Here is an 18,408-nt window from a genome sequence, read left to right as displayed (position 1 = left end):
TGTATGACTTCTATGCAGATACAGAGTTTAGTGGGAGCATTCTAGTGCTGTGCATGGGATAAGCATAATTTCAATTTAATCAACTAATTCAGCTGCAGATTTTGTATTTGTTAAAGCCTTTTCAAAGCTACTTAGCAACAAGGCACTGTATCCAAAGGAACTGAGCAAACTTTGAAACAGTTAAACAATCAGTCACAAATTAACTGATTTTGCTTCCAGGATTGCAGTTGCATTGCCACAACTGTTCTTTGTCCCTCTTACTATTCACAGGCTGGCGCTAATTCTACCCTGGATAACTACTCGTGTCAGTTCATAACAGTTTCAAGCTGGCAACTAAGCCGGTAGTTCAGGATAAATGTAAATAGAAGTAGGGTAAGGAGGAAGGCTTCAGTAAATGCACACACAACGGTTCAAATTTGCTGAAGCAGCAGGGTCCTGAAATTATTTCACTATTCATAAGCCACCATCTGTGGGACAACTGCAATTTCAATGTAAATGTTAAAGTTTAATCACAAAACAAATTTAATGAATAAAGACTTTCAATAATACTCAGGCACATACTGTTCTTAAAATGCATCGGCACTCAATTGTTTTCGTAGGTTGGAGCTGAAATGCAGATGGTAGTGTACATTATAGAACCATAACACAGTTTTTTTTTTAAACAGAACCATTTATTGCAAATAAAAATCTGTGACTTTTTACAAGACTTTGTTTTCTTTTTACAATAAACATGATGCGAAGCTTGCAAATTTTATAGACTTAAGTTAAATTTCCTGAATCTATTAATATTTTCTGCTTTCTTTACACCAAGTTTTACATGATACCAAAAAAATTATGCACAACTTTCAATATGTAGACAGTCAATATATTTAATGCTTATCAAGAATGGCAACTGCATTTTTTATGATTGGGATATTAAGAAAATAAATTGCCTTAGTTTAAAAACTACCTGTAGACTTTTCTTTACAAAGTGTTTACATTATTTTAAACTTAAAATTGTTGCTAATTTGTGTCCTTTGAGGGAACCAAACCAGCAAATTCACTTCTAATACAGAAGCTGAAAAATTAGCCCTCAGTAAACGTACCCACTTAAACAGTAAACTAAAGGTGCAGAGAACTTGGCAAATGTATGCACTTCAAGAAACTATACATCACAAACGTATCATTTATATTCCAGTTTTTGCTGTTCCAACAATGTTAAAACAGAAGTTATAACAAATTACACCTCGAATAAATCTAAGAAATTGGTATATATTGTATGAAGTACATTAATAAAAATTATTCAGCATGATTCGGTATCTTCATATACAGTATAAACTTTATAAGCAATTGGACAAATAAAATGAGTGAGAATATTTTAAGAGTTGGTAATTGGCAGCTGTACAGATTTCTGAAGGTTCTTTGGAAGTTGGTCAGCCACGTCACGCTTTTGCATTCTGACTGGATCTGGAGTACAAGACTGAGAATTTTGAATTGGAGAAGGCAATGGCAAAGAATTGTTGCCGCTAACACTGGTGAAACTACAGGATATTTTTAAAATGCCATAAAAGTATGGGAAATGCAAACATCTGCCATCTTTAATATGTCGTGTTGGAGGTATTTGAAGAAATATAAAGTTCACTGCAGTTAGATGCCATGCTGAACATTGATAGCAACAAAAAGCAAAGGAGAAAGGAACTGATTTCTAGAAATTCTCAGCCATTGTATTTTTTGAACCATAGTATTGAGACAGAGGACGTGGGCTCATGTCTGAGATGTCCCAAAATTGGTTCTCAAGAGAAAAAGAGACTGAACAAAGGCAGGTTTTTTCCCCCTCACAGGGAGAAAAGGAATGCTGAAGGTGTCACTTGATACCACTTCTGTGGTAAACAAACTAATTGCTGCTCATAAAGCCTGAGAAGTAGATCTGATGCTGGGTGCAACTTAAAACAAAAAGAGGCTGTAAAATGTTACGAGTGCAGTGAATACGGACAAAATCAGACTTCTTCTTAGAAAAGAAAACAAGATGAAGTGAGATAAACCCATCAAATCTTTTAATTTGTAATGTCTGGAAAATCTTAAAAAGTCTTGCAAAAATGTAGACTTTTTGGAGGGAATTAGCATAAAGAAAAGTAAAATACTTTTGAGCGCTAAGATATAAATGCAACATTCAAATCAGTGGGAAGAACTGTGCAAAGCACTAATTTTTCCAAATATTTATATTGCAAAATCTGGGCAAAGCCTGCAGAAGGGGTAAATGTGGATCTTAAAACCACAGAAAATAACTTGAATAAGTAGTTAACATGCAGCAAAAAAAAAATTTTTTTAACTTTTAGTAATTACATTTTATTTTCATGGAACAGTGGATGAAATTATTGAGGTTATGATATTTGTAGATGTGGCTATATTATACTCTGACCCTTACATGCTAATGTTTAATACATCATGAAGTGATTCATTAATGTCAGTTGCTTAATATCGATGATGTCCAGTCATCAGCTTTAGGGTGCAACATATTAACTTCACTTAGTTTACCAACTCCTTCTGACAGGAGAATTACCTCGAAACAATAAGCTTGCCATCTGAAACGGACACCAAAAAATATACAATCTTGGCAATCAGATTTTGCAAATCTTTGACTCGAAATTTTATTTTACTTTATTCTAAGAACCACTCTTAATTCTTCCATACCCCAAATTAGTCTAACATTTAAAATGTCTGTAAACAAATGCCAAAAGTGCTTACTGTGCAGGGATTACTATGAAAGTAACAGCACTTTTGTGGAGAATCTGACAAAAATGTAAAAGAACTAAACAGCAAGTTAAAAATATACAGATTATAAACCATCTATTCCAATTAAGTACAAAATCCATCACAAATATTAAACAAGTAATGGAGATTCTTGTCCAACTGTTCGTTTCCATATTATTATACACATGATTTCTGGTTATTGTAAGAACTTGGTTAAGTTTCATTACTGGATATACTGGATGTTATTTTGGTATGTTGACAATTTATTGCTTCAAATGCTTCATCCCGGTGTAACATAGCACCGAATACGAGTGGCTAAAAGACATAGAAAAATATTTTCACTGGAATTCAAAGAAAAATCAAGCACAATCTAAAGATAAAGTTATTTCCCTTTACTGTAACACAATTGCAAAAGCATTATTGGATTTCACAATGAAAAGCAAAAATTCTCAGTATCAGATCAGATATTGCACCATATGTCTCATGTGTCACTGTACATAAGACATAGGAGAAATAGAAGATAACTCATATTATTACTCCGTGCAAGTGAGCACTTCACCTCAGTACAGCTTTAATTTTGCTGTGTTGCCAAGATACTTTGTGGCCTTGCAAAAGTAAACTTTATAAAACCATTCTAAAGAGTACACAACTAGTCCAGAGTGTCTGTGGAGGATTTTGAAAAGAATATTGCAATGGGATACAATAACATCTTCAAACTGAGTGGAATTTTCTTATTTTGTTTAAAAGCTGAATATCTGAAACAGCAAAGATGAGTGGCAGGTTAAATTAGACAAAATATAAAGAATGCAACTGACTAACTGAAAGGTTAATCAGAAAAAAAAGAGATTAAATTTCTAGATGTCTGCCTCTAAAAACTGATAGCAAGAGTTTCTGTAGGCAATTAAAAAATAAAGTGAGAGTTGGCCCTTTCGAGAGAGAGTGAGAGTGAGAAGTTAACAAGAAAACAGCTGATAAACAAAAATTTTATTTGTTTTCAGTGTGGAGGATAAAAAAATCCAGTAACCACTACATCAACAAGAGAGGAACTTGCAAATTACATCCACAAGGTAAGCAGTACTGAGTAAACTGATTGAGCTGAGGGCTGACAAGTTCTCAGACCGCGATGGGCTTATTCTTAGAATCTTGAAAGAGATGGCTAATTAGAACTGAAATGGAAAAATTCAAAGTAATCAGGAAGAATCAACACAGTTTTGTGAAAGGAAAGTGATGTTCAACCAATTTATTGGAGTGCGATATGATGTGGATAAGCCTGTAGCTGTACAGTACTTAGATTTTCAGAAGGCATTTCACAAAGTGCCACAAAATCTTATTGAACAAACAGGAGTTTATGGTGTACAGAATATTACCATGGCTAGCTGGCAGAAAAAGAGAATAAGCATAAACGGGTCTTTTTCTGATTGACAGTATGTAATGAGTGGAATCGCATAGTGGTCTGGGCTGGGGCCTCAACATTTTACAATTTATATGAATGACTTGGTTGAAAAGAACAAAGGCTTAGTAGCTCAAGCTGCAGATGACACAAAGATGCATAAGAAAGGATATGGTGAAGAGGACATATGGAAGAAACATACATAATCAAATAAGTTTAGTGAGGGAGCAAAAATCTGGCAGATGGAGAATAATGCAGGAAAATGGCTTCCTTTGAAGAATAAAAAAGCAGAATATTATTTCAAGAACAATCACAAAACTATGAGGCACAGTGTGATCTAGGTGCTCTAGTGCATCAACCACAAGAAGTTAGCATGCAAGTACAGCAAGTAAGAAAGCTAATGGCATATTATCTTTTATTATAAAATGAACTGAAAATCAAAATAAGGACATTATTCTTCAGCTATATAGGACATTGGTGAGACCATGTGAAGCAATTAAAAGAAGGCTTACTAGATTAAAACATGGGGTGAATGAGTTGTTTTGAGAATAGTTTAACAGACTATTAGAGTTTACAAGTGGAGAGGTGATTTGATTGAAGTGTACAAAATCCTGATCAGTCTTGACAAGTTAGGGATCAAAAGGATGTTTCTTCTTGTCGGGTGTGTCCAGAACTACGAGTCATTGTTTAAAAGTTCAGGATTGCCCTTTTAGGACAGATGAGACTTTTTTTCTCTCAGAGGATTGTGCAACTTTGGACTTCTCTGCCTTAAAGTGGTTGAAGCAGGATTACTGAATATTTTTAAGTCGGAAGCAGACAGATTCATATTAGGCAATGGTATCAGAGGTTCTCAACAGTTGGTAAGGAGACGAAACTTAACGCACAAACAGATCAGGCATGATCTTGCTGAATGACAAAACAGGTTCGAGGGAACAAATGACTGGCTATTGTATCTAATTTGTATGTTCGCATATAAGTCACATCACCAAAGAAAGAAATGGTTTACCTTTTGCGTGTACGGAGTAGTTACTGAAATGCCCATTCCTGATCCTGGCAAAACTGACAAAACTTTGTACTGTTGGAGCAAAATAGGGCAGAGAAAACAGAAAGTTAAAAATAATGCATAATGGTAACAGTTAGTATTTTGAGTTCAGATTAACATCTTAAGCTATGGTCCAAATAAATAACAATAAGCTAGTGTGACAATTAAATATTTGCAATATTCAAGTTAATTTTTTTTTAAATGCCACTTGAAGGAAACATGGACAGTCAAATGGGGTCTCATCTCCAGTCACACAAGATTTTACAACAGCATTCAAGATGGATTCAAGATTCCTTTATGATCACATTGGTATTGTATTTTTGAACACTTTGGAACTTTTTTTATTGTATCATTACTAAAGTTAAAGTTAAATTGAATGAAAAACTTTAAATGATATTGTTTCCATTAGATTTCAGCAAAAAAGATAGTCAGGAAAATTCAATTTTGACGAAATTGACCCTGCAAAATACACTCAAAATGGAACAAAACTATTAGCCCACCATTACAAAGAAAGAAAATTACAGCACAGGAACAGGCCCTTTGGCCCTCCAAGCCTGCGTTGATCCAGGTCCTCTATCAAAACCTGTCGCCTATTTTCCAGGATCTGTATCCCTCTGCTCCCTGCCCATTTCATGTATCTGTCTAGATACAGCTTAAAAGATGTTATTGTGTCCGCCTCTACCACCTCCCCTGGCAATGTGTTCCAGGTACCCACCACCTTCTGCGTAAAGAACTTTCCACACATATCTCCCTTAAACTTTTTCCCTCTCACCTTAAACGTATGTCTCCTAGTTATTGCGTCCCTCACTGTGGGGAAAAAGCTTCTTGCCAGCCACTGTGTCTATACTCTCATGGTTTCATAGACCTCAAATCAGGATCCCCTCATCCTCCATCTTTCTATTGAAAATAATCCTAATCTATTCAACCTCTCTTCATAGCTAGTGCCCTCCATACCAGACAGCATTCTGGCAAACCTCCTCTGAACCCTCTCCAAAGCATCCACATCCTTCTAGTAATGTAGCAACCAGAACTGTACACAAATGCAGCTGAACCAAAGTCGGCCAGACCAACAACTGCAACATGACCTGCCAACGTTTGTACTCAATACCCATGCCGCATGCCTTCTTGACAACTCTACTGACCTGCGTTGCCAACCTCAGGGTATAATGGACCTGAACACCAAGATCTCTCTGTACAAAGTTTCCCCAGAACCTTTCCATTAACCGCATGGTTCGCTCTAGAATTGGATCTTCCAAAATGCATCACCTCACATTTGCCCAGATTGAACTCCATCTGCCAGTTCTCCACCCAACTCTCCAATCTGTCTATGTTCTGCTCCATTCTCTGACAGTCCCCTTCATTATCTGCTACTTACTGTCATCTGCAAACTTGCTTATCAGACCACCTATACCTTCTTCTAGGTTATTTGTGTATATTACAAACATCAGTGGTCCCAGCACAGATCCCTGTGGAACTTCACTGGTCACAGTTCTCCATTTTGAGAAACTCCCCTCCAGTACTACTACTGTCTCCTGCTGTGCAGCCGGTTCTCTATCCATCCAGCGAGTACATCCTGGACCCCAGGCAACTTCACTCTCTCCATCAGCCTATCATGGTGAACCTTACTAAAGTCCAAGTATCTACAGCCCTTCCCTCAATCAACTATGTCATTTCCTCAAATAATTCTATTAAATTGGTAAGACATAACCTTCCCTGCACAAAACCATGCTGCCTATCATTGATTACATTTTCTTCCAAATGTAAATAGATCCTATCCCTCAGTATCTTCTCAGCAGCTTCTGTACCACTGACGTCAGGCCCACCAGTCTGTAATTACCCGGATTATCCTTGCTACCCTTCTTAAACAAGGGGACATGAAAGCACTTTCCTTTTGGAAAATAAGAATATTTTATCACTGTTGAGATACTTTAAACTTTTGATATCTATATAAAGTAATATGCTTTTATTTTTGAACAACTCCATAGCTCCAAGCTGATATTATAGACAACACCACAATTTTTGGACTTGCAGCAAAGCTGCGTGATCCCACATAAAGCCTCCCTGCCAGATCACTCAATACTTCATAACGCAAACTTTCATCAAAATGTTGATGCAATGAAATTGCACAATAAGATTTTGGATAGAAAGATCAGCACATTTCAAAGGTAACACAAAATATTAAGAGGTGAACTTAAGGACTTAATCAATGTCAATCAAATTAATCAAAACTGTTATTTTATTACATTAAAAGTGTATTTCCTGAAAACTTAAGAATTTTTTCAAATACTACTACATTTCAAAATATTTTACGTCAAATAATCTTTATGAAGCAACTCTGAACTTTTTCACCTTAGAAGGTATTTAAAGATATTACATAAATCTGAGCTAACAATTATATACACCCAGTATATATTATAGTGATAAATAATCCCAATTCAGGAGACTGTACCAATCCATATTGAACCGAGTGACATTATTTAGACAGTACAAGCTTAACAAGAAAAAGATGCAGTGATAGAAGACAGGCTAATAAATGTGGAGGAGTATCCAGCCCTTTAACTACTAAATGGAGATATTTCCACTTTTATGCACAGCAACTGACAAAGCGTTGCTGAATTTATGGTAGATGTAGTTGATTCATGTCTACTAGGAATTGAATTTCTTTGATCACTTAGAACTCAAGGTTTATATACATATATATTATACATGCAAACTTCAGCATAACCATATACACATATCTATCATCTGCATATCCATATTGGTCTGCTTGTCACTACGAAATCATTCAAAGTTACTAAAAATCTTAGCTATTCCACCACCTATTCCACATAACAAAAAAAAACACCAAAATGTTCATATCAGTGTTCAGGAAGGACAAAAAGGTACTAACAGCATTATATAAACTCCAACATAAAATGTCTAGGCACATTACAATGTGAAATACATGCAATTCTTAGCAAGTTGATTACAATTTCCAAAACTCAAACCAAAAAAACAAAAGCAAGCTAAAACACAACTTGGGTACTTTAAGCAGCAGCACACCGCCAACTTCTCAAAAGGCGTGTGCAACAAACAACACCCTTGCCATGATGTTCAAATGCCGTAACGTAACATAAAAAAAATGAAAAAGCTCAGAGGCCAGAAGCTTACCTTTTGAATATCTGTAATTTCTTTTAGTTTTATGATCTTATTTTTCTTAGATGAACCAGATTTGGAGCTTTCAAAGCATAAATAACTGGAGAAAGGGAAAGATTAAAAAAGGTGTATAAAAAAGCCAAATATTGTGGATACTGGAAGTCAGAACTAAGAACTGAATACAATGGAAAACTCTGCAACTGTGAAGACAGATAAACAACATTAATTTTTCAGGTCTGTGACCTTTCATTGGAAATTAAATAAAGTGTTTGACATTTGTCATTCTACATTTCTAAGAAAACTAATCAGAGTATCATTCAAGGTCTTCAGTTATATCTGATTTGTTTCACATTTAACCAAAAATATAATAAGAAAATGAATGTTTGATGACCAGCCTAAGGGTAAATGGTGAAATTATAAACAGAATCACAAAAGTAAAATTTTAAAGCATTAAAATTTGATTTCAGAGAGGTTCAATAGTTTTTCTTCTTTGTCATCTATTATTGGTTCTAAAAAGACAATCAATTGTTAATACATTTCAATTTTTGCTTAACAGAAACCTACATACTGGTTGAGTCTAGATTGGTTTGTGTAAATCTGATTAGGCTACAGCCCACAGCAAAAAGAAACAAATGTTAATCCAAATATTGAGTAACTCTTGTAAACTCTCTTTTTGTAGTAACAACTTTTGGAACAGCACGCAATTTTTAGCTAGTTGCATCACTGTTCTTTTCTTATACTCATCCAAGCATTCTCTCATTAGTTTTCTTTCCAACTAATGGTCGACATGCATTTGAATTCAAAAGATATTGTCTTTCTACGTCCCAACAGTTCTTCATCAATCTTCATCTCTTAGGTGCCCTTCCCCCCGCCACCCTCCCCACTCCACTGCTGTGTTTTCACTATCTGCTCTGATCAATGCCCAATGATCTCAGCTTCATTCCCTTGCATATCCACTTCAGTGAACATTGAACTTGACATGATGCTGAGCTCTTATTCTGCCACCTTCATTTTGGCCCAGTTCTTGAGCAAATAACTACCCCCTGTCTCCCATGCATTCAGTAGATCCTTTGAGCCACACCAGGGATGCTCCCTTTGGCCACTTGCCCCCTCTAGATTTTTTTTTATTGTAGCTATGTCAGAGTTTTCCTACTCTGTTTACATATTCAGGATCTCAAAATGGCAGCGGCAGCAGGGAGGGAGTATTCGGGCTTCTGGGCCCATCCGGTCCTAATCATCAGGCCAACCATATACTTCTTTCTTATCTTTTATATCAAGCTTCGTCTTATCATATTTTTGCAGCTATGGTGGATAAAGGTAGCGGCAAGGTGCTGTGGCAGTGGCATGATGGATCTGAACTGTTCCTCGTGGCCGTGGCAGTTGCAATTTCAGCTTCAGTGACTTGGTGGGTCCAATCCATTTCTCTGGGCTATGGAGGTGATATGGTAGTTTCAGCAGTGGCGACTTGGTGAGTCCAGCCTGGGAATGCTTGCGGCAAGGATGCTGCAACAGTAGCTTCAGCAGCAGCACCCACAGTCATTTCAGAAACCCAGGAGACGTGAAAGGAACAAAAGATGAACTTTGTTTTAAATTTTTTTAATATTTTCTGTAATTAAAGTGGCACTTAACCATGGTGACTTTTGTCTAAATACAGCTATTTTCTAAATACAAGTGACAATAAATTACTATTTTATTCGAGCATGGCTCTTCAACCAAAGAGATCTGAGGCATACAGGCTCCCAACCATGAATTACAAAGCAAGATAAAATAAGATAGAAAATCTACAAGTTAATATACTGTTTTTCTTTTGAAATCTGATTAATGATAAAGAAATGCAACTCCAAACTTAAGAAAATACAAGTTTATGGGTCAGAATGGTTGCTTGACAATAATTATGACTCATAATGGCATTAGGTTCATTCATTCCTGAACGCATCAGCCTCAAATATTTCTGCTATGGTGAGTAACTAGCAAGGCATACTGTATCTTCATTTTGGTGAAGTACTGTTCACAATTTTATAAGTCTTTATCCAGTCCTACTTGAGACCCCTCCTTCATTTCTTTCTCTGTACACTGATAACTGTATTTACGTTGTAGAGAAAGAAATGAGGGAGGGAATTTCAATTAGGACTGGATAAAGACTTATAAAATTGTGAACAGTACTTCACCAAAATGAAGATACAGTACAACTTGCTGCATCAGTGTGGCGTCTGCTTGTATCCTGGAATGGAAAACTTAATTAACTTTGTTCCAATTTCCAACCTTTTTCCATCTTCACAATGCCCAACTCCTAGTATAAGCAGCTTGTGGAGTCACGGGGTTACTAATACTACAACTACTAATTTCCAGAGTTTACTGCTCAGACCTTCATTCTTGAAGTTGTTATCAAGTTTATTTCACAACAATGATGAGTGCTATTAACCTCACTGTTAAGTTCAACACAAAACCTGGGCAAAGACAAAACTCAAACTCCTCCAGATGCTAGAAACTGAAACAAACAACTCAACAAGTAGTCACCAGCACAGGTGTCTAATATGGAGAGGTTAGATTGCTGTTAGCTAATATGGTTCAACAAGTTAATGTTTCAAATAACCCTATTCAAACCTGTCTACTTTATTTGAAGATGCTGTTTGATCTGATGAGCTTCGTCAACTTTCTCAGTTTCTGCATTTAATATAGGACTAACACAACATCATGGACTGTTGTCTGTTCAAAATGAAAAACATTGCTCAGTGCTCTATTGCAGTGCCACCAACAGGTGACAGAGCACACCACTTGCTGGTGAATAGGCAAATTACACATCCAGCTAAATGCTTATTAAAAACTTAACACATTGAATGGCAAAAACACGTAACAAATGCGCTATAGAGAAACAGTACGAATCTTAAAATGAATAAATTCAGGCTTCTCCAGTCCATTTAAATATTTTATTCTTTTAACAAGTGCAGCCAACCTTGACAAAAGAGAGATGACAGATTTATATGGAAAAGTTATTCAGTATTACATCCTGATATCGATTATTCTTTTATGTAAACTTATTAAATATTTTGGGAGTACAATTTTAAGTATGGAATTTATTCATGTCATAGCACCAGAAGATGCTATAAGCATTTTGCTAAACATTTAAAAGAGCTTCAATTCCTGAAGTGCTGAACAATGGATAAGGATAAGAAAATTCTGATTGAGTGACATCCATTGCATTCTCTCCAAGTTTAACTTGATGTGAGTCAGCCTCAAAATCTAATCGCTTTACTTATGATTGTTGTGATTGAGAAGAATTTGAAACATTTCAGAAAGACATTAATATAATGAAGTAATATTATTAAATGCAAACAATGAACTCAAAATTTAGCTGTTCACATAATATTAAATACTAGAACTTTGGTTTCACTTCTGGAAATTAATTTTCTTATTACTTCTGAATAAATATATACAGTTTTAAAATGCTAATTAATAGAACAAGAATGACAGATTACAAACCTGTCAATTTTTATTAAACATTTGAATAATCCAACAAGGTTTCACTGCAGATTTATTCTTCCAACAAGTCAACATGCAGTTGAATGCACTAGGGAAATATGGCTTTAAATCAGTCTTACTCATTTTGAATTTTTGACAGCCTCATTAGTGCATTGAATGCGTAAATAGCATCATCTAGTTCAGAATCAGAACTACTTTTGTGCATCATAGATGCCAGTGAAATTAATTCAAGACAATATACAAAAATATGCAGGGACAAAGTCCTCTGATTTCCCCAAGTCACTGGGAAAATTCACTCATGAGGCAATCAGAGAAAAGTCAATCACGTGACTAGAACAGTCAGAAATGATGAGAAGCCTAAAACGAACCCTATCACAGGTTGGGTATATCCCATGTTTTATTACTTTCTAAGCCTGTAGCTATAGATACAAGAGAGGACCAACCTATGAACAGCAAACCTGAGGAGTTTTGAGCAATCAGATTTGGAAGTTTCCTTTAAAAATCACTCACAGGATGTGGGCATTGCTGGCTGGGCCAGCATTCATCGACCATCTTAGTTGCCCTTGAGAAGTGATAGTGAGCTGCGTTGGTGAAGGTACATCCACAATGCTGTGCGTTAGAGTCCCAGGAATCTGACCCAAAATAGTACCAACATTGGGGGAGTCACCGTAAGAGTAAGACTCGGGAAGGCAGTAGCTGAAGGTCAATGAGCAGGAAGGTGGAATGCCACAGGTGAGAGCTAGCTGGCATTTTGCCAAGGGCAGGAGGAGGAGTCATGCCTGAAGCAGCCTTTAGGGTGGTGATGAGAGAGAGAGAGAATTGGGAGCTGCTTTTTTGCCTAAGAGGTCCTCTGGCTTATAATCATCTGTACAGGTGGAGGGTGCAAGGAGACTGTGGGAAGAAAGGGGCTGCAGGAGAAGGTGACAGAGCAAGTAAAACAAAAGGGGGTAGGGCTGGAAATGGGAGGGAGTGCGCAAGGGTAGGGGATAATAAAGGGAAGCCACAAGCAGCAACGGACAGAAAGGGAGTCCATAACATGGAATTGAAGAGAAGAAGTTATAAAGAACAGTTTCAAGCCTGTCAACAAAGGACACACTCAAAACTAGGAGCTGGGAAATCTTGAAAGGATTGAGATAATGAATTAGCAGCAAATGAATGTGACTTCTCTAGTTTAAGGCTCTAGGAAGAAGACTGTAGTAGATGGCACTGTAATGAACATGGTGTCAATTATTAGATTTAAATGTGTTTCAGATCTAAGGTGCAGTAAAAAGGATGTTTGCCTGATTATAATATTTCAGCTTTGTGATGAAAAAAAATGTTGCACCTTGATTCAAGGTCAATTATGTGCGGCTCTTTCAGGAAACACAAAGATGTTATTATCCTTGTGAGATTCAACAGACATAGAATCCTGACAGCATGGAAGCAGGCCCTTCGGCCCTATAAGTCCACACTGACCATCCGAAGAGTATCTCATCCAAACCTATCACCCATTACTCTACATTTACCCCTAACCTACACATCCCTGAATACTATGGGCAATTTAGCATGGCCAATTCACCTGATCTGCACATCTTTCGATTGAGGGAGGAAATTGGAACACCCAGAGATGGAGAGAATGTGCAAACTCCACACAGACAGTTGCCAGAGGCTGGAACCGAACCCACGTCCCTGGCACTGTGAGGCTGCAGTGCTAACCACTGAGCCGCCACACTGTGACTGGACATAGAGAATTTTTTTTTAAAAAGGGTAGCAAGCAGAAGATCCTATTTAAAAATCAATGGGAAAAACACACTCATTTAAGTGTTTCAACAAAGACCCTAACCTTAACATGGAACATAGCTAGGATTTTTTTCAAATTTTGGTTGCTGAATGATAGCAACACATTGGTTAGTATCTTCCATAGATAAGATATTGCCTTTATTGACATATATCAACAGCATTGTCACAAAAATCAACTTTTGTATAATGTTATCAAGCCAAGGCCCTGTTCGCCCTTTCAGAAGGGCACAAAAGATCCCTTGGTGCTACTTTGAAGAGGGCAGGAGGTTCCTCTAGAATGTTTTGGTCAATATTGATCCTTAATCAACACTACAAAACAACATAACCGTTACATTGCTGTTGATGGAATTTTGGTATGCAGAAATTTGCTGCTGCATTTCCTTCATTACAACAGAGGCCAGACTTAGAAACAGTACATAATTCACAATAGAGGAATTTGGAATGTCTTAAGGCTATTAAATGTATTTTAAATAGTTGAATTGCACCAATAATGAACTTATCCCTTGTTACACACTATGCAGTCTCCATAGAGAACTCAGTATTACTTACTTTTCTGTTACATAGAGAAAACCATTCCGAATGTAGTCAGTGGGTATCTTCTTGTCCCTGTTAATTAGACAGCAGCGCCAGCCATTTTCACATACTGGGGAAAAAAGAAGTACATTATTTGTGTACACTCATGAAAAATGAACTTTACTCTGTTATCAGTACATAACATGTATAACCAAACATAATATTCCTTTCAATATTGGCCTTTATTCAGAATTGACAAAAAATTCAATTTTTGACTGAGACCCAGGAAAAAAATAATGAATTTAATACAAAATTTAACAACATTTAGTTCTGGAAATAGCAAATATGTTATCTCTATTTTGCAGGCTACTCATAATTCCAGTTTGGAATATAGACAGAGGAGCAAATTAGTCAGCCCTCTGACATTGTCCAATGTGACTGATCCGTTTCTCAGATCCACTTACCCTTACCTGACAGTAATCCATTCCAGATTCAATTCTTCCAATTGACCCAATCTCAATAGCTTTTCCAGAGTGGTTTCCATTTTCACCAAACTTTACAAGAAGAAGTGCTTTCTGATATCACCCTGTAAAGGTCTAGTTCTAAGTTGATGGTTAATCTCATTATTCTATATTTCTGCACCAAAGAACTAGTTTCTTTCTTTCTATCTACCCTACCAAATTCTTTAATTATTTTAAACACCTCAAATATTCACCCTTAATCTTCTCTACTCAAGGGAACAAAACCTAGTTTATAAGTCAGTAAGAGTTGCACAATCAAGAGACGATGCCCAAGTAAGACATAGACCAGGTGACTAGGGAATTAGTGCATTGTGAATTACATGGCAATGTATTGCATAGGGAAAAGAGGCGCCTTAAGTAAGGCTTATTGCAACAACATTAAGTATTAGTTAGATTTTTCAGTACTAGAAAGGCTTGTCAATTGTTCTAAGGCTTGCTGAAGCCAAGTCAATATAAAGTCAATACAAGTACTGTAAATCAGAATAAAATTTTTTAAAAAGCTAACAGAAGTCAAGTGAAAGTGACACAGCACAGCTTGGAATTAGTACGTACTCTACTGTTGATCGAGACAAACAATTGTGCAGGAAGTGTCACCAGCTGCAGCAATGTGACCTCTGCGTTTAGGAACTCAAGTGGTTCTGGAGTCACTGTGGCAATCTGTGCGGCCAAGATCTTCTTAGATAGCAAGTTCAAAGTTGGTCACAAGAGCTAAGAACATGGACACAGAAAGGTGATTGCAAGGCAGTCCAAGAGAGCTGGGCAGACTGTCCAAGCATCCAGATGTTCTGCTCGCAAGTCAATATTTTATTTGGGAACTGGTGAAGGCATTGGTTCCTGAGAGGCGTACAATCAGAACCAGGTTTATGGCATGAATAGCAGCTCAGCTGTACAATAGGGGAAGAAGGAAGAGACAGCAACAGTGATAGGGTATTTGTTAGGGAAACATCAGCAGACAGGACGTAACAAGACTTGAGGACGGTATGTTGCCTTTGAATACAGGAGAAAACATGCCACTGCAGTTGTATATAACTTTGGTGAGACCTCACCAAGAGTAATGCTTATAGTTTTGGTCTCCTTATGTAGGAGGAGATTTGCCAGATTAATCTCTGGGATTTTAGAATTGTTTTATAAGGAGAGACTGGATCTGTGGTCTGTATTCCCTAGAGTTTTTAAACAATATGGGGTGACCCCAATGAAACTTACATAAGTAGTTTTACATGGTATGACAGGATGAGTGTAGGCAAGACATTTCCCCTGGCTAAAACCAGGGGACCTAAATTCAGGGTAACTGGTAGCTCATTTAAGACCAAGATGAGGAAGAATTCTTCATGCAGAGGGTGGTGAATCTTTGGAATTCTCTATCCAGAGGGCTGTGGAAGCTCAGTGGTTGAGCACATTCAAGACAGAAGTCAATCAAAGGGAGACTTTGCTTGAGTCAATTTAACTAATTTGGCTGGAAGGCTGGTTTGAGATCCAGAGTGACACCAACAGCATTGGTTCAATTTCCACACAGCTGAGGTTACCGTTAAGAATTCTTCTCAACCTTTACCTTCATCTGAGATATGGTGACCTTCAGGTTAAACCACCACTTGTCATCTCTTTCGAAAGAAAGAGTAGCCCTTGATCTATAATACTGCGGTGATATTAATGACATCATGGACATGGAGATACTGCAGCAAAGTGACATTGAAGTAGATGATTGAGCAGGATCTAATTGAATGGCAGAGCAGCCTCAATGGGCTGAAAGGTCTACTCCTCTTCCTATACTCCCGTACAAATTGTCCTCATAATTTAAGCCTTTTTGCTGCAGTATCACACTGGTAAATCTGCTCTGCATCCCTCATTCTACCAAAATGTCCATCAAATACAAATCAAAGAGCCACCTCAAAGGAGCAGCACTCTGGATAAACATTGCTCACCTCAAACAACATTATTACTCTATCAAATCTGAACATTTGAGGAACTGGGGAAGCTACAAGGTCTGAAGGTGGATAAATGACCCAGACCAGATCAACATCATAGTTCTGAAGGAGACTACGGAGGCATTAGTGGTGATTTTTCAAGAATCACTGGAAGGAGGGTTTCAGGGGACCTGAAAATGACTAATGTAACACCATTGTTTAAAGAAGAGAGGAAGGCAGAACATCGGATATTATAGGCCAGTTAGCCTGAGCTTGATAGTTGGTATTGGAAGCGCATGGTAAAATAGGGCAGGTTCAGCATGGCTTCATCAAGGGGAGGTCATTCACGACAATTCTTTTCGGAGGTAACAAGTAATTTAGACAAAGGTGAGTAAAGCAGTCGTGACCTATTTGGATTTCCTTTGACCTTTGACAAGGTGCTGCACAGGAAGTTGCTAAATAAGATAAGGATGTTAGGGAGAAGATATTGACATGGACAGAGGACTGGCTGATTGGCAGAAGTCAGAGTTGGGATAATGCAGTCTTTTCCAGAATGGCATCCAATGACTAGTCCTGCAGGAGTCACTGCTGGGACCACAACCATTCAGGTTATCTGGACAAAGAAACTGAGGGCATTAGGTCATCTGTAAACTTAGTAACAAAGATAGAGAGACAAGGACAGATAGGGTTGAGGTAGCAGGGAAGCTGCAGAGGGATTTGAACAGGCTCTGAGAAAGGGCAAAGAAGTGGCAGATTGAATTCAACCTGGGAAAGTGAGAGGTTATGCACCTTGGTGGGAAGATAGAGGTGTAGATTATTTTCTAAATAGCAAAAGACCTCAGAAATCTGAAGCATAAAGGGACTTAAGTGTCCTAGTTCAGGAATCTCGTAACATTAATGCACAGGTTCAGATGGCAATTAGGAAGGCAATTGCAATATTAGCATTTATTTTGAGAGGGCTAGAATACAAGAGCAGTGATGCACGACTGTATAAGGCTCTTGTCAGACACATTTAGAGAACGGAGAGCAAGTTTGGGCCTCATATCCAAGGAAGGATGTGTTGTCTTTGAAGGGGGTCTGGAGGAGGTTTACAAGAATGATCTTGGGGATGAGGGCTTGTAATATGAGGAGTGGTTGAAGACTCTAGGTCTGTACTCACTGGAGTTTAGAAGGATCACAGTGGAACTCATTGAAACCTACAGAGCACTGAGAGGCCTTGATAGAGTGGACATGAAAAAGATGATTCCACTAGTAAGAGCAACTATAGCCCAGGCCACAGCCTGGGCTGTGTGAAGGCATGACACATCAGGACGGAGATGAAGAATTTCTTCAGTCAAAGGGTGGTGAATGTGTGGAATTTATTGCCACAGAAGGCTGTGAAGACTAATGCACTGAGTGTACTTAAGACAGATGGCTAGATTGATTCTCCCCACTAGTCAAGAACCTAAGGCTACGGGAAGAAGAGAGGAGTGTGAGATGAGAAACGTATTAGCCATGATCGAATGGTGGAGCAGACTCGAGGAGCTGAATGGTCTAATTCTGCTCTTTTACTTTCTGGTCTAAGATGCTGAAATAATTGCAGGTTCTTGCCAGACAAGGGTATCTAGTGATATGAAGTGAAAATGAGCAAATAGAGAAAAAGTAAAGCAACCATGCTTTTGTGTAGCCTATTCTTGTTCCTCTGTTACTTAAATAAGGCTGCTTAATCTCTCATGGCATTGCACACTAGGAGTGAAGAGCAAATAAATAAAGAAAAGAGGTAAGAAAGCAGGATGTTCTGAAGAATGGGAAAATCAATTATGCAAACAGGAGTTAGAGGTAGGTAGGTAGGAGGTGGCCATGGGGTGGGCAAGATGAATTTTCTCAGTCAAGCAGAGTTAAAAGGCAGCAAATGACAGAGATTCATAGATCCTGGAA

At 37.7% G+C, this 18,408-nt stretch overlaps 1 protein-coding gene across 7 annotated transcripts in view; it reads right to left on the bottom strand.

The window, feature by feature from the left end:
- Positions 1–682: 682 nt before the first annotated feature.
- Positions 683–18,408, bottom strand: part of gramd4a (GRAM domain containing 4a) — a 156,303-nt gene continuing 138,577 nt past the window's right edge. For 6 of the 7 annotated variants that reach the window (XM_072562558.1, XM_072562557.1, XM_072562555.1 and 3 more), the window contains 4 exons: positions 14,106–14,199; positions 8,313–8,397; positions 5,127–5,195; positions 683–3,045 (listed from right to left, as the gene is read on the bottom strand). In XM_072562558.1, coding sequence (XP_072418659.1) covers positions 2,944–3,045; positions 5,127–5,195; positions 8,313–8,397; positions 14,106–14,199 — 350 coding nt within the window. In that variant the 3' untranslated portion in view covers positions 683–2,943. The remainder of the gene's footprint in view (positions 3,046–5,126; positions 5,196–8,312; positions 8,398–14,105; positions 14,200–18,408) is intronic. The other variant, XM_072562556.1, reaches the window with a different exon arrangement.

The sequence above is a fragment of the Chiloscyllium punctatum genome, chromosome 44 (assembly GCF_047496795.1).
Source record: "Chiloscyllium punctatum isolate Juve2018m chromosome 44, sChiPun1.3, whole genome shotgun sequence".
Taxonomy (NCBI): domain Eukaryota; kingdom Metazoa; phylum Chordata; class Chondrichthyes; order Orectolobiformes; family Hemiscylliidae; genus Chiloscyllium; species Chiloscyllium punctatum.
This window is presented reverse-complemented; position numbering and strand designations above follow the sequence as displayed.